The 16987-nt window shown below is 35.7% G+C and overlaps 1 protein-coding gene across 6 annotated transcripts in view; it reads right to left on the bottom strand.

Moving 5' to 3' along the window:
• wdfy3 (WD repeat and FYVE domain containing 3) overlaps positions 1–16987 on the bottom strand; it is a 96215-nt gene that overhangs the window by 65239 nt on the left and 13989 nt on the right. For all 6 annotated transcript variants that reach the window (XM_051108965.1, XM_051108967.1, XM_051108962.1 and 3 more), the window contains exons 2-7: positions 15331–15541; positions 12555–12678; positions 9062–9171; positions 2136–2297; positions 1848–2040; positions 1292–1478 (exon numbers count right to left, since the gene is read on the bottom strand). In XM_051108965.1, the coding sequence (XP_050964922.1) occupies positions 1292–1478; positions 1848–2040; positions 2136–2297; positions 9062–9171; positions 12555–12678; positions 15331–15510 (956 nt within the window). In that variant the 5' untranslated portion in view covers positions 15511–15541. The remainder of the gene's footprint in view (positions 1–1291; positions 1479–1847; positions 2041–2135; positions 2298–9061; positions 9172–12554; positions 12679–15330; positions 15542–16987) is intronic.

Genomic DNA, 16987 nt, shown 5'->3' with positions numbered 1-16987 from the left:
CTTTAGTAATGATGCAAAAAATTCAGCTTTGAAAGCACAGGAATAAGTTACTAAGTTTTTAAATAAGTTTTAAAATATATTCAAATAGAAAACCGTTATTTTGAATAGTACAAATATTTCAAAATTGTACTGTTTTTTCTGTATTTTGGATCAAATAAATGCAGGCTTGGTGAGCAGAAGAGACTTATTTAAAAAAAAAAAAAAATTTAAATCTTACTGTTCAAAACTTTTGACTGGTAGTGTAACTCAAATACACCACCATTCTATATCAAACTTTCAGTAAAGACATTATACATGTCTTTACTGAAAGTAAAGACATTTATAATGTAACAAAAGCTTTCTATTTCAAAATGGTGGTGGTGTTGTTTTATTTCACATCATAAAAAAAGTTTCCCTAAAAATATTAAGCAGCACAACTGTTTTCAAATTATGATAATTAGAAATGTTACTTGAGCACCAAGTCAGCATATTAGAATGATTTCTGAAGGATCACTACTATTCCAAACTTCTGAACATAGTGAGCATAAGCATGAAATATTGATTTATTTACTAAGTCGCCATGTAATAAGTTAAAAAATGTACAGTTTGCTTGATCATTAGAGCTGCATGATTCTGGATGAATTAAGAACCACGATTTTTCAAATACAGATCATGATTTTCCCACGATTCTGAACTAAGCAAAAAAACATGTCATTTACTAGAGACTGTGACAAAATGTTAACTGCCGTTTAATTCATTTAAATGAATTAACTTTAAAAAAAAAAAAAAAAAAAAAGGTTTAAATGAATGATTCAATGACTTATTCATAAATACTTCACTTGTTCTATTACTGAATGAATCACTGTTTTTGATGATTCAATGACAAATCAAGTCACTTCAATCAAATGTCATTTGAAGCGCTCTATTTTGATAACTACCATAGACATCAGTGTTTATATCCAAATTATAAGCTTTTATCCCAGCACTTCTTTGACAATATGAATGACTGTAAGACATAATACTGTGAAATAATACTGTGTAGTTGAAAAGACTGTTTGTGCAGCTCTTTCATACCTAAACATGATAACTGCTCTCTATCTGTGTCAGAGGCATCGCAAACACAGATTTGAATGTTCCAATACGACTTTGTCAGCGGTTTAATAGACAGACAAATCGTTGTCATTTAGAAATAAGATCACGTAGCTGTTTGAATCACGATCTTTTCAGAATCTTTTAACAATTAATCGTGCAGCTCTACTGATCATTATTACAAAATAAAGACAATGTGCAAAAATAAATACAAACCAGTCACCTGATCATAAGATCTATGAGAAAGGTGTAGCCCTGACACATGCGGAAGTCATCCAGGAGTGTCTGAGAGACATCACTTGAATCCTTCAAAAAACAAGAGAGCCCAGCAAACATCTCCACAATCTCTAGAGGAGAGAGGTCATCTGACTGCTGCATGTTCTGGATGCACGTTGACAAACACTCTTTCTCTGCAGAAGAGAGCCACAAAAAACACTGTCACGTTGATCATGTTTTAACATTATGCGGTGAAAGCAATAAATGCCTAAAGGTGACTTAAATCCATGCGTTTCAGAAAGATTTTAGACTCTTTAAGTGTTGAGATTTGAGTGTTGCTCCATTCATTGCAAAGCAATTCTGATCAAAAGTGTCTGCAAACAGCAGACGCTGACCTCTAAAAACGCTACAAGCACAACAGTGACAGTAACTGGTTATGTAAGGTTAAAATGTTACTAGGGTTCATAAGATGCCAGCAGCAAAACACTGTCAGTATTATGCATCCATGCACAGCAGAGGCAAAGAACCACGGTGAAAGAAGTCAAATCATTATCGCAACTTACCGTGGATGTACTTGACAACATTGACGCTGAGGCCGTGTCGGGAGATGGTGGTAAGCACTTCTCCGGCGCTTTTCCTCCAGGGAAGGTTGTGGGGGGGACACCAGGAGGTGATGGCACTGAAGAGCAGCTGCAGATCATCCTTCTGAGCCAGCTCTTCTGCCGGAGACACGAAACTGCACAGCTTCACCAGGATCTGAGCAGAAGAACGAGAAGAAAGTGTCACAGTTAGTCTCAATAGGTACGTTTCATAGGTATTTTGTGGAGAAAATGCTGTTCCTAAAGACAGACCTGGACAAAGACTTTTTGTAGAAGAGCTCTGCGGTCCGCCAAAGGAAGCTCAGTCTGGGTGGCAGCAGGAACCTCGGGCATGTGGGGCAGGTCAAAAAACAAATATAGACATTTGACCAGCGTGGAGGGCACCGACATGGTGGTCATACAGTCCACTGTTTTCTGTAGAAACAGAAAGGGAGAAATTCAAATTCAGATAATGAGCAGATCATGTTTGTTTCTGTATTGAAGCACTGGCTAATGCAAATAACTGGCAACTTGTTTAATTATATAATTCTGCAATAAAACATTAGATGGGGGAAAATAAAAATGAGTCACTTTAGATTAAATATCAACGTGTTTTGATGCAATCCTGTGACTCAAAGGATTGGTAATGAATGGTAAAATAAGGATCATAACCACTGATCTATAATAGACAAAATTATATAAATCAGTGATTACAACATTGATTTTACACCAAAATCTAAGATCTAAGCTTAAACTTCCCGATTTGTTCTTCAGTAACACGTGACCCTGAACCACAAAACCAGTCTTAAGTAGCATGGGTATATTTGTAGCAACAGCCAAAAATACACTGTATGGGTCAAAATGATAAATTTTTCTTTTATACTAAAAATCATCACGATATTAAGTAAAGATCATGTTCCATGAAGATATTTTGTAAATTTCCTACTGTAAATATATCAAAGCTTAATTTTTGATTAGTAAGATGCATTGCTAAGAACCACATTTCGACAACTTTAAAAGGCGATTTTCTCAATATTTATTTTTTGGCACCCTCAGGTTTTCAAATAGTTATATCTTGGCCACATATTGTCCTATCTGAACAAACCAATGGTTCAGCTTTCAGATGATATATAAATTCCAAAAATGGACCCTTACGACTGGTTTCGTGGTTCAGGGTCACCTTTATTCTGTTACTACACTGGTTATACACTACTGTTTAAAGGTTTGGGGTTAGTAAGTTTTTGAAAGAAGTCTCTTATGCTCACCAAGGCTTAATCAAAAATACAGTTACGATTTATATATGAAACATATTTTAAAATAAACTGAACGGTACTGTATCAGTAAACTATGCTAGAAGACATAAACCTAAACTTGGTGTTCCATGTTGTGCGAAATGAATCTCACTACACAGTTTGGGTCTCAGGTCCTTTGTGAAACCCTGATAACCATATGCGACTACAAAACCAATCACAAGGGTTAATTTTTTTTTAAATTTAGATGTATACATCACCTGAAAGCTGAATAAATAAGCTTTCCATTGATATATGCTTTGTTAAGACAGAACAATTTTTGGCCAACTATTTAAAAATCTGGGACCTGAGGGTGCAAAAAAAAAAAAAAAAAAAAAAAATCTAAATATTGAGAGAATCACCTTTAAAGTTGTCCAAATGAAGTTCTTAGCAATGTATATTAGTAATCAAAAATTAAGCTTTGATATATTTACAGTAGGAAATTTACAAAATATCTTAATGGAACATGATCTTTACTTAATATCCTAATAATTTTTGGCACAAAAGAAAAATCGATAATTTTGACCCATACAATGTATTGTTGGCTATTTCTACAAATATACCCGTGCTACTTAAGACTGGTTTTGTGGTCCAGGGTCCCATATGGGAGATCAGTGATGTCATCACTTTGGTCTAAAGGGGCTCAGGTGGATGTGACTGAAACGAAATGCTGCAGGTGGGTCAGAGCTTCACTTTTTTTTTACTGCCATGTCACCTACAGCAGTCTCGCCTGACACTAATCAGAGCAGGATCCTGCTGACGATGCCAATAAAACACTGATGCGAGAGGATAAAATCCCATCAGCCGCTTTTAAAGCAAGTCAGGAAGTGGTAGGATTCAGCTCAATCCGTCCGATAATTCTCTCTCACACATTTACACACACACACAGCCCATGTTTTTTTTTTTTTAACTGTAGGTCCAGTCTGTGGTAGTGTGTACAGGCTGCCACACAAAAACAAACGTGTCTACTCACAATGGGTCAGAAACAGTCAAGCTCATTATTAAAGGTCCACTGAAGTGCTTTGAAACAGGCAGCATTATTATATGTGTTGACGTAATTTCAACTGAAACAGGAAGACAGGGCGGGGCATATCCAGCAGTCCCACCCCCTTTTTTTAAATAGCCAATAGCATTTTGGCAGAAGTTAGAGACTGAAACTCAGATTTCATCTAAAATATCTTAATATGTGTTTTGAAGATGAAAGGTCTTACAGGTTTGTAACGACTTGAGTGTGAGTATTTAATGACAGAATTTTCATTTGTGGGTGCACTATCCCTTTAATTTTGATCCAATATATATACAAATCTTACTGACCCCAAACTTTTAAACAATGGAGCAGTTATTAATATAGTTTTCTTTCTCGGTGTGAACAGGTCTTAAGACAAGGCCAAAGAATCCCAGCATTGCCAAATCTTAATGGAGGATGCATTACAGCACAGTCACATTCATTGCTTTCACAAGAATGAGACAGCAAAACTGAAGATTAATCACTTCTGCATTTTCATTCCAGTAAACACTACGTGCACAAAAAATAAATCACACCACTCTGTCAAATCAAAACACCCATTATTTAGCAACATTAATAATCTAATTTTACATTCAGATAGGAGTTTTTGGAGAGAAATTAAGGATGGTTACACTACTAAAGCCTGCTAGGCAAGAAGTCCATGTGTGAGAGAAATTAATCCAGTTGGACTCCATAGAGCCTCCGTTATGGCAGACGGTCAAGATTTGAAATAGCTCTCTCTGTGGTAGATCACCTCAACACTGAAGCTACACTAGTGGACAAAGTGGTCTAGGGTCAAGTGTACGTGACACCTGCAGCTACAATGATGTCAGACAGAAAATCACCAATAGAAGAGGGAACGAGCTTGAGGACGTCTCACAAACTGCCGAGACGAGAGAGACGGCGTCCGTGAGGGTGAATTGAGGGTGCATTGGGAATGTAGAGCATGAAGGACGTCCATACAGAGAGAAAAGAAAAGACCTTTGTTGTTTCTGAGGGGCGGGGGGTGTTGCCAAGAGCACCAGTTTTTGTCTGCAACTCACAGCTTGGAATACAAACATATTTCACCCCTCAAAAACTTGTTTCACCTCTCAACTAGAGCCTGCTGCCTGAAAAGATAATGGTGCATGTCCAATTAATTCAAGCTCATCCTCTGGATTATGACAAGCTCTAAATTGTGCCATATCACTAGACACGCATTTTAAGAGGTCTGCATTTAGGTGGTGGAAATGTGTTTTATGTGCAGAGTAGCATGAAGATGTTACCAGCATAAACACAAGAAAGTCTTTTCATTATATATTCACAGTAAAGCAGAAAGAGGGAGTGGGAAATGTAAAAATAGACAGTGTGTGTCAGAGAAAGGGCACTTATTAGGCCACAGGATATGTACACTTCTGCATCTTCATGCGCACAAGTTCTTTTCAGTGTGTTATCGAGGTAAATGATCCTTAAGGATTATATGAACCAAAATAAAATCAGAGCTAACAACAGACTTGAGAGAGATTTGAGCGTGCTGGCAAAGCCTCAGCCAATTAATGAGATCCTGCTTTATTAAAACAGGCCAACACATAAACAACTTGCACTGCAGGAAAATAACCGTACAAATTACAAGGAGACATGAACATTAAAAAAGGCCTAATTACAATAGCATACACACTTGTGATAAAAAGTTCAGGTCAGCAAGGATGCAGTAAATGCAAAAAAATAAAAAATAAATAAATAAACACTATTCTTTTGAACTTTCCATTAAAAAAACGTATGACTGACTTCACAAAACAACACTGATAATAATAAGAATCAGCATATTAGAATGATTTCTGAAGGATCGTGTTATACTGAAGCCATACACTGAGTGATGGCTGCTGAATATTCAGCTTTTCCATTAAAGATATTAATTATATTTCAACAAGTATTAAAATAGAAAACGCATATTTAATATTTCACAATATTACTGTTTTGGATCAAATAAATGCAGCCTTGGTGAACATATGAGGTTTTATTATTATACTTTGAATAATACCTTATTCTTTGAGTACCATCTTAAAAACAGGCTAAAGTAAACAGGCTCGTCACTCCACAGAGAGAAGAGAGGGGCGGGGCGAGCAGAGCTCATTTGCATTTAAAGCAGCCTCGACCAGAATGGGATGATTTTTGCAGGGCTGATTTTGGCAAGGTAAAAATGGTGTTGTTTTACACTACCATTGAGAATTTTTAACCAAAGTATTATAGACTTTTCATTAAGACCCCAAATCAACTTGTGGAAAATGGGCATCCAATGACCCATTTAACCTTAAATGCTCATCTTGTCTAGCTTTGCGTGAACTCTGTGTATTCCAGTTCATGACAGTTAGAGTATGTCGAAAAACTCCCATCTCATTTTCTCCTCCAACTTCAAAATCATCCTACGATGCTTTACAAAAAAAAGGTAAAACTGTGATGTAGGATGATTTTGAAATTGGAGGAGAAAATGAGATGGGAATTTTTTGACATACCCTAACTGTCTTGAACCGGAATACACAGAGTTCACGCAGAGCTAGACAAGATAAGCATTTGAGGTTATAAAGTATATAAATTGTACTTATTTATTTTTATTTTTTTTTTAGAAAATAACCGATGGTTTTACTAGAGGAGACCCTTATTCATTCATTGCTGTAGCATGGTACTGCCACACCACTTTTCATAAGTGATAGAACTTGAAGGGCTTTCATTCTTGTGGGAACAGTAGTTACAACATTCCCATTCAGTCAATACAACACATGACTCTGGGACATCCACAGACAGCCCTTTAATAATGCCAATGATGTAATCATGCCCTTCTAACAGAGTAATCACACAGAGCATCCGGAAACCATTTACTACTACGTGGCATGGCTATACTTTAGCCCCCACAGTCCACTGCAAAAGATATAGAAAAATGACTACGCACTTCCAGCACCAGCTGCTAATGAATAGATTTCATGAGAAATCATAGATTCTCACTGTGATGCATAAAATCGACATCAATGAAATCTACAATTTGGGCACTTAGTCAAGAGTTCCTGACATAATGACCTGCTCTAGATGGGGGATGTGCACCTCTATTTTGTTGACTGACTTCAAAGAGCTTTGGATGAGAGTGGGATCAGTCCTTCGTCATCTAATGCATGACATGACAGGCACATTGTCTGTTTGAATAATACATGTCGGCCTCTCAATATAGAGAGGAACTGCTTCAGGGTGAGAAAAACAACTAGTAATTGGAGATCATTTATGTGGTGTGTAACTGACCACACCTTTTTACTTCAAACTGGGCTTCATAGTGACCCTTGACTTTATGGTCTCAAGCTGTGTAGACTGGAGCAATGACCATCCTCACAGCACCACAGGCTGGAAGTTGAGACTTCAGGTCTGTGACCATTTTTAGAGAAGCCATATTTCACTATAGAGTTAGGAATATTCCTCCTTTCTCCTGCTCTTGGTCAAATCCATCACAGGCTAATAAACATACTTAACAAAATGTCACCATACTTATTCTTCCAGTCATGCAGTTCTCCAGCTTCTTGATCTAGAAGAAGGCAGTTTCTCCCTCTGATAACAGAGGCCTGTGCTACTTGAGATAAGGGGTTTCTTTTAACTGTGAACCAAGCACACACTCAACAAATTACACCCGCGGTTTCTAGATTTAAGCAATAGACCCGCTGATAGCATGAACAAGTGCCGGGTGCTGAAAGGCCAACCTAGCACGGCTGGTTCCCAAACGCAATGCAGTTTTTGAGAACATTTTTCATACACTAGGTACTGACATGTCATGGGACAATTATGCTTTCTTAAAATTCTGAAAACTTCCAAAGATTTTGGTAGAATACAAATTCGGTAGCTGAATAATAAAGTGTTTTTCTAAATATTCGTTTTTTGTTTTTTTTTTTACTGTATTTTTGACCAAAATAACCGCAGCCTTGGTGAGCATAAAAAAAAAGTTCAATTAAAAACAATTTAAAAAAGGATTAGTTCACTCCAGAATTAAAATTTCCTGATAATTTACTCACCCCTATGCCATCCAAGATGTTCATTTCTTTCTTTCTTCATTCAAAAATATAAGGTTTTAGAGGAAAACATTTCAGGTTTTTTCCATGTAGTGGACTTCAATGGATATCAGCTGGTTTAAGGTCCAAATTGCAGTTTTAGTCCAGCTTCAAAAGGCTCTACACGATCCCAGCCAAGGAATATAGGTCTTATGTAGGTAATAAATCGGTCATTTTATTAAAAAAAAAAAAAAAAATTAATAATAATAATTTTGTATACTTATAATTACTAAAAGGTCACTTGTGACGTAGTTGGAAGTACCGACCAATTGTTTACAAAGTGAATGTGCAAAGAAAGTCAAACCCTTTACAAAAAAAACAACAACAACAACAACAACAAAAACAACAACGTGTGAGGATTTTTGAACCCAAGTACACAGACGACGAACTAACCATGCGATTACGTAATGCATTAAGTTGTAGATGTGCATCGCAGAGCTAGTGCAAGGCAAGCATTTGCGGCTAAAAAGTATATAATTTTTCAATACTTTTTAGAAAATGTGGATTGTTTTGCTAGATAAGACCGTTATTCCTCGGCTGGGATTGAGTAGAGCCTTTTGAAGCTGCACCGAAACTGAAATTTGGACATTCAACCTGCTAATCCCCACTGAAGTCCACTATATGGGGAAAAAGTCTGGAATGTTTGAAAAGACATGAACATCTTGGGTGACATGGGGGTGAGCAAATTATCAGGAAATTTTAATTAAGGAGCGAACCAACCCTTTAAACAAACAGTCCTTGTATTTGTGTCTGTGTATATTTTTCCAGTTGCCAATCAATTGTGTTTTCATTAGTAAATGCTTTCTGTGATTGTTTCATCTGCTGCACAACAAACACACAGACCTGTCCTGAGGAGGCTAGGAGGTTGATGGTGGTCAGAAGCATCCAGCCCCGGCTTGCCTCCTCGCTCTGATTTACCTCCAGAAACTGCACAATGGCTCTGCTGGCCGCCTCTGTGGGAGGAGCACACACACACAAACAGAATCACTGACGCGTTTAACAGTCTGCGCATGTGGATCAAATCCATTTTCACACGTCAGCTTGTGTGTGACTGGCCTCATCTGGGGAAGGACGCTGAGTCAATTAGAGGTGATGACATGCAGGCAGTTTCGTTTCTCATTCACCCATCGCTGCCTCTTTTTAAGATGCAATATCGTGACACCCCAGTGAATTCACAAAGGATAAGATTTACGAAGAATATTACTTTCTGCTCCAATGAAAATGTAATTACACAATGACATTTTGAAATCCACTGTTTTTTAATTCTCACATATAGAATAAATATATTATTGACATAAATTACATTATGCTTTTCATTGTATCAGTATGACTATAGTTTAAAAAAAAAAAAAGTGTTAAAGCATAAGATGCTTAATAGACGGTATGAAAGCAGCTAAAATGCCTAAGCACTTATTCCTTTGTATAATAAGATGCTCAATCTGGTGTTTGTGGATTTATGCAGCATATGCTGTCACGGTGGATTACATCACCAAAAATAAACATTACTGTACATCATGTGCCAACACAAGCTGCCAACACACAGTGTGTGGACAGCAAAGTAACTCAAAGACCATAAAGCCCAGACTGAGTCTTCCTTAGCAATGAAAGCAAGAACACACAGGTATAAAGCAGGTGTACAAACAAGTATAAACTTCTTTAGGATCAAAACTGTCTATGTTATGTCTACACAAATGTATTAACAAATAGAGGATGCAACTTATATTACACAGACAGTTCATCCAAAAATGAATATTCATTCCAAACACATAAGTCCTTTGCTCATTTTCAGAACACAAATTAAGATATTTTTGATGAAATCCAGGAGCTTTCTGACCCTGCATAGACAGCAACGCAACTGACACGTAATTATATGAAGTTACGAGAATACTTTTTGCATGCAGTATGTAATTTCCTTCATAATTTTCATCAACATTTTTTCACAGACGAAAACGAGACTATAATGAAATGAAAACTTGTTTTGAATGACAAAAACTATGACGAAAATCCATTGCCATTTTTGGCAACGAATGAAAACGAGACGAAAATGTTAAGGAGAACCGTTTTGAGAAGAGATTCATTGAGAACGAATGTGCTGTGTGGTTAGTAGTTTAGCGTACATTTGAACTGTATCATAGCCTATTGATCTATCCAGCAGGACATGCGCTAGCATACACTTGCTGAACATCTCATAAAACATTCAAAATGTTCAAAAATGACTAAAAGAAGAACAGACATATGGATAAATTTTACAATGCAAAAGAGAACTCAATTCAGTCCAGTTTTTTGAGTGCACACACCAAAGCAGTGCCTCTCACGCAGCATACAAGTACTCTTTTGCGTCTCATGAGTTTAAGTATTGACTTAAACACACTCGCTTACATCTTCAGACGAATATCAGACGTGTTCAGTATATTGCATCCGTGCAATCGGTTTTATAGGGACAACAGCTTAATTTATTTGCTATTGTCTGTGGCTTTGATGTTAATCAAGCAACAAAAGAAAGACAGAAAATCGCTCACTGCTCTTGAATCACTTATTAGCACTAACAAAGATGAATCTCAATGCGTTTATAGAAATAAATATGTCTGCTTGAAAGAATGAAGAATGTGGAAAAACAAGTTGTTAAAAAGAATGCAATTACCCAGTATATAAACATTGGTATTTCATTGAAAAGAAGACCATGTTCTTGTTTCTTTATGAGAAGTGGTATTATTTAATGTTAATATAAAGACATGTTGCGTGTCACAAGAGTTAAATCTGTGTCTATCATGATAAAACATTAATATCAAACCTTTACAACGAGGTTAGTCATTTTAGAGAAATACTTGATAAATGCACTACACTGTTACTAAACCCATTCGATTTTAGTGTTGCACAACGATTCCGCATTTTACTAGTACCGGTACTTGAAGAATGAATTTTAATAGGTGCCGTATTTCTGCTTGTCTGTGTTACTGAATGGCGCAGACGCACAAGTTTTGTTTACTACACACATACGCGTGACGTTCGCTGTGTTTTCAGCCTCTGCCGCCTCATTATACGAGTACATGAACACATGAACATAATCTCTAGAACTGCTCTGAGAGTCACTTCATGAGCATTTGACCGTTTCTTTTGCGGAAAACTATCATCATATAATGAAGATCCTAAAGGTCTTCACAGCAACCAGTCAAAATAAACGTTTGGTTTAACTTGACAGCTAGAAATATATTAATATATTACTTAATGTAAAGACAGTAGTACTACTACTACTAATAAAAATATCATTAAAACAATGTTTAAGGAAAATTTACCAGCAAAAAATTATTTACTAGAAAATTGTAAATACACAACACAGTATTTCTGAAAAAAGAAGTAAATAGCATATAATAAATCAATTTTTTAATTATCCTTTATAAATTCATTAGACATGCTTTTGATTATTAAAATGTAATGAAACAATTAAAATAGAATAAAGAGAGATTCACAATTTAAGAAAAACAATAAAATGTATTTCATAGGGCTTTAAAAACATGTAATTACTGTTTAACTTTTAATAAACTGCTGTTAAATTCAGCAAGTTTTATTATTTCAATTAATTAGACATGCTTTTTGATAAATATTTTTTAATGTAACCATTAAAATAGTATCGGTTCAGTAGTAGTATCGCGATATTTTAGTCAGGTATCGTGGTAACACTAGTAGATTTTAGCTGTAGATTTAGTCGATGAAAATGTTATGATATTTAGTCGACTAAAACTAGATTCAGAAGACTAAAATATGACTAAAACTAAATGGCATTTTAGTCAAATGTCTATGACTAAAACTAAATCAAAATTTGCTCAGCTGTGTTGCTGTCTATGCAGGGTCAGAAAGTTCACGGATTTCATCAAAAATTTTTGGGTGAATTATCCCTTTAAATCACTTTTAAACTAGTAAAAAAGTGATTAAAAATGAAAAAAGTATATATAATTTAGAATCTGTGTGTATTGCCATTTGCAAGCAATTTAACTTTTTACCTCTGCCAATTACTCAGTTAAATAACACATAAAAATGAGAGTGGAAAAAGAGTGAGACTTGTTTTAATCTATCAGAAATTGAATGGATTGGGAAAAGTAGACATTATATATCAGAATGTTTACATATCAATCATGTTTAGCATCTATTAAACAAGTAAGTGTGCTTGAATTTTAATGTTTACTTCAACCTTCACAGAAATTGATTTTGTAATGACTTTTAATTTTCCACGCTAACACATTTTTTTAGACTCGTTATGTTTTCTTACAATTAAATAGATTGGACCAGGTCTGTGTTAACAGAACACCCAGGACGTTTGAGTAGTTTGAAGCTGAAGTACCTGTTGATTTATTGGACGCTCTCCGTCTGATCTCAGTCACCATCAGCCTGGACACTTGAGTGGTGAACTGCAGCAGGTCTGAAAACTTCTCATTCATCGTGTTCGGTGGAGCGTTCCCAAACACCTGTCACACACACACAAACACCATTTACACAGCTCGTACAGCCTTCTTTTCACACAGATGTTTTTTTTCCTCTACAAAGATGGGGACTTGTTGAGTTAAAGCTGAGGTTTTATCAACAGTGACTCCCTTGATGTCTGAAGAGCTGTATGCTCACTTTATAGTGTTATTTAGCTTTCGCAGCAGCACAGATAAGACATTCACAGGAGCTCGCCGCCCTTCAGCAGCCGAGTGTCCAATCAAATTAGTATAAACCACAAACATTCATAAGAGGCGCAAGACCGTCATGTTCAAATTTAGATTGTCAGGCCTCTTGCGGTTTGAAGAAATCAAAATCAAGAGAGACATACTGCGGTGTTCATGCTAATACGCAGCATTTCATACAAGTCTATAACACTTCATCAGATATGACAGCTTTGTAAATAGAGAGCCTGTTTCATCCCACTTCTACAAGTGCTCTCCAAACGCACACAGGCTGTAGCAGGTCAACGCTCTTTTATGCTCAATGATGAGCTGTAGTTGAGGTCATATGCAGCGTTTCTGTATAATCAATGCTGGATGATTAGCACCATCATGCTCTTCTCCAGCCTGTGAGAGTCACTTGATGTCATAACGACTACTTAGCCTTTGTAAATGAAGCACTTGTAACGGCTGGTTCTCTTCTTCTCGTTGTTTAAGTTTAACAGTAAGTATAATGTGAATAATTTGGCTTAAACACAGAGATTTATTACATATATTTTTTAATCAGGCGAATATAATGATTTGTCTGTGAAAGAACTAAATGTTTTAAGGTTCTTATGTTCTAACAATATGAAATTTACTGACATGTACATGTGTGTATACATGTATACCACTGTAAGTTTAGGGTCGGTAAGATGTTTAATGTTTTAGAAAGGCTCTTATGCTTATCAAGGCTGCATTTATTTGAGCAAAAGCTCTGTACAACAAAATAGTAATAACAGTAATACTGTGAAATTATTATTACTATTTAAAATAACTGTTCTGTACATTTTAATATACAATTAATTCCTGTGATGGCAAAGCTAAATTTTCAGCAGCTATTTCTCCAGTCTTCAGTCACATGATCCTTCAGAAATCATTCTGATTTGCTGATTTTGTCTTTGGATTTTATTATTCTTTGATGAATAGAAAGTTCAAAAGCATTTATTTGATTACTGAATGTAAAATGTAAAAGTCTTTGCTCTCAGTTGTGATCAATTAAATGCATCCTTGAGCCCAAATGGCAGCACAAAAGACCTTTTAATGGTAGTATTCACTTTTTCTGTTTGTTTGCTTTTTAACACTGTTTTGTGATTTTCCATCACAATACATATGAAGTTTACAGTCGTCAGTTACATTAAAGCCTTACAATTTCCAGCTACCAGTGCAACTATAACCAGTCATTTGGTTATATAACCAATCAATCACTACCAGTCAAAAGTTTTTGAACAGTAAGATTTTTAATGTTTTTTTAAAGAACTCTCATCTGCTCACCAAGCCTGCATTTGTGTTCCAAAATATAAGCAGTAATATTGTGAAATATTTTGCTTTCTATTTAAACATATTTTAAAATGTAATTTATTCCTGTGTTTAAAGCTAAATTTTCAGCATCATTACTCTTCAGTATCTTCAGTGTCACATGATCCTTCAGAAATCATTCTAATATGCTGATTTGCTGTTCAAGAAACATTTAATATTATTATTATCAATATTTAAAACTGTTGAGTATATTTTTTTCAGGATTCTTTAATGAATAGAAAGATCCAAACATCAGCATTTATTTGAAAAAAAAAAGCTTTTCTAAACTATACCATATAAAGGCTTGCAGTCAGTATTTTTTCTATTTATTTTTTTAAGGAAATTATAGAAATTATTACATTTATTTAGACATAAAAAAGACAGTTATAATGTTACAAATATATGCTGTCCTTCTGAACTTTCACTCATCAAAATAATAACACTAATAACAGTTTTTGAGCAGCAAATCAGAATATTAGAATGATTTGTGAAGGATCATGTGACTGGAGTAATGATGCTAAAAATGTAGCTTTAAAATCACAAGAATAAATTAGATTTTACAACATATTCAAATAGTAAACAGTTATTTTAAATAGTACAAACATTTAAAAAATTGTACTGTTTTTGCTGTCCTTTGGATCAAATAAATACAGGCTTGGTGATTTTTAATGCTAAAAAGCATTAAAAATCTTACTGTTCAAAAACTTTTGACTGGTAGTCTATATTTTCTTTTTGAAAAAAAAAAAAACAATACTGAAGAACGAAAAATATAAATAATATAATATTTTTAGAATATGGAAAAAAATAATATATTCTTTTCTGATATTTATAAAAATATGCTGCTAAAAATCTAAATTAATAATAGTTTTTATTGTGGGACCTGTAAATAAAATATTAGCAGAGCAAGTAGAAATCTGATCTACTTGCCCCCCCCCCCAAAAAAAACGTTAGCAGTGCAATACAGTGAAGTCTATTATATTTGTCTTTTCTATTAATGCGTTTTGACTGGTGAGGCTGAACTGTTGAGAAGTCTCTCTACCTTCCGCCTGCATCTATTTTATTTTTAATTAATTGCATTATCCTGCTGCTTATTACACGATGATGCTCTCTTTTTGTCAACAGCCATCTCTCTCTTACCCGGTTGAAAACAGGCAGCATCATGTAGAGCTTCTCCTCCTGCTCTTTTTGTGTCATGTGGCGCGGCGGGTGGCAGAGCTCAGAGAAGAGGCGGCGCAGGTGCATGAGTCCCAGCGCGTTGTCCTGCGGGCTGCACTCCTCCTGCCGCGGCCTCCCCATGATCCTCTTCACCATATTCATCTTTAGAGGCTTCTTGAGGCCGAAGCCAGCCCTAACAGAGCAGACAAACAGACAAAAGAGACGTTTGGTAAAATGGAAGAAATCAAAGGGGGAGGGGGAGAAAATAACAAGACGTCAGGGAAATTGATTGTCGATTGTGAAAGTCCATCTCTAAAGTGACGTGATACGCTAGCTTCAAATTGCAGATCAAATTCAGCCTGTTTATTTTTTGCAGTGAACTGCTTCTGTCTGAGACCCTTTAGAGATGATTCTGCTGCAGGTACAGAAATACTGCAGGGCATGCAGACAAAACTGGATCCAAGATATTATTTAGGTTCATTTCAAGGACACAACGATAAAAGCAAAACTTAGGTATCTATGTATAAAGCGACACGATTTGTATATAACTGCACAAGCTCTTAGGATAAATATTACTTAGGATCTTAGGATATTACTAAAGAAAGAAAGACATGAACATCTTGGATGACTAAGGGGTGAATACATTATCTGTAAATCTTTGTTCTGGAAGTGGACTTCTCCTTTAAGAAACTATTGTAATATTTTGTAATTCACACTTAACAGTACTTTAATACCACAGCAAAAACTATTAGCCTAACTAACAGTATTAAAGGTATAGTTCATACAGAAATGAAAATTCTGTCATTAATTACTCACCCTCTTGTCGTTCCAAAGCCGTAAAACCTTTGTTCATCTTCGGGACACAGATTAAGATTTTTTATTGAAATCCAAAAGCTTTCTAACCCTCCATAGACAGCAATGCAAATTACACTACTTTATTAATGTCTTTACTACCTTTCTGGGTTTTGAATGTGTCAGTTGCATTGCTGTCTATGGAGGGTCAGAAAGCTCTCGGATTTCATTAAAAATATCTTAATTTGTGTCCTGAAGATGAACGAAGGTCTTACAGGTTTGTAACAACATGAGTGGGGAGTAATTAATGACAGATTTTTTATTTTTGGGTTAAATGTACGTTTAAAGGCAAGTGAACAGTAGTATAAAAAAAAAGACACAAAATACACAAATTACAAGCATAGATAAATATAATACAACAAAGAAATAAAGTAAGGTCTAACAGTATTCACATACAGAAATGTAATAATTAGGCTTAAATTTAAAGTAACACTATAGTGTTCACTGTACAATAGAGACGGATCCCTAGTGAAGACCTCGTCACCTAGACGGCCATCGCCACAAGACCACGGGAACCAGATGAGTCCTCTGTGTCTGGGCAGAGAAGAACTGGCCCCTCGACTGAGCCTGGTTTCTCCCAAGATTTTTTTTTCTCCATTCTGTTCACCAATGGAGTTGTGGTTTCTTGCCGCTGTCGCCTCTGGCTTGCTTAGTTGGGGACACTTATTTTTCAAACGATATTGTATACTATTTGAACTGAACAGAGCTGGATGATGACATCATTGAATTCAATGATGAAATGCCTTTAACTGAAAATTGAGTGTTTACTGTTGTCCTTTTGCACTAT

The sequence above is a fragment of the Labeo rohita genome, chromosome 5 (genome assembly GCF_022985175.1).
Source record: "Labeo rohita strain BAU-BD-2019 chromosome 5, IGBB_LRoh.1.0, whole genome shotgun sequence".
Classification (NCBI taxonomy): Eukaryota; Metazoa; Chordata; class Actinopteri; order Cypriniformes; family Cyprinidae; genus Labeo; species Labeo rohita.
This window is presented reverse-complemented; position numbering and strand designations above follow the sequence as displayed.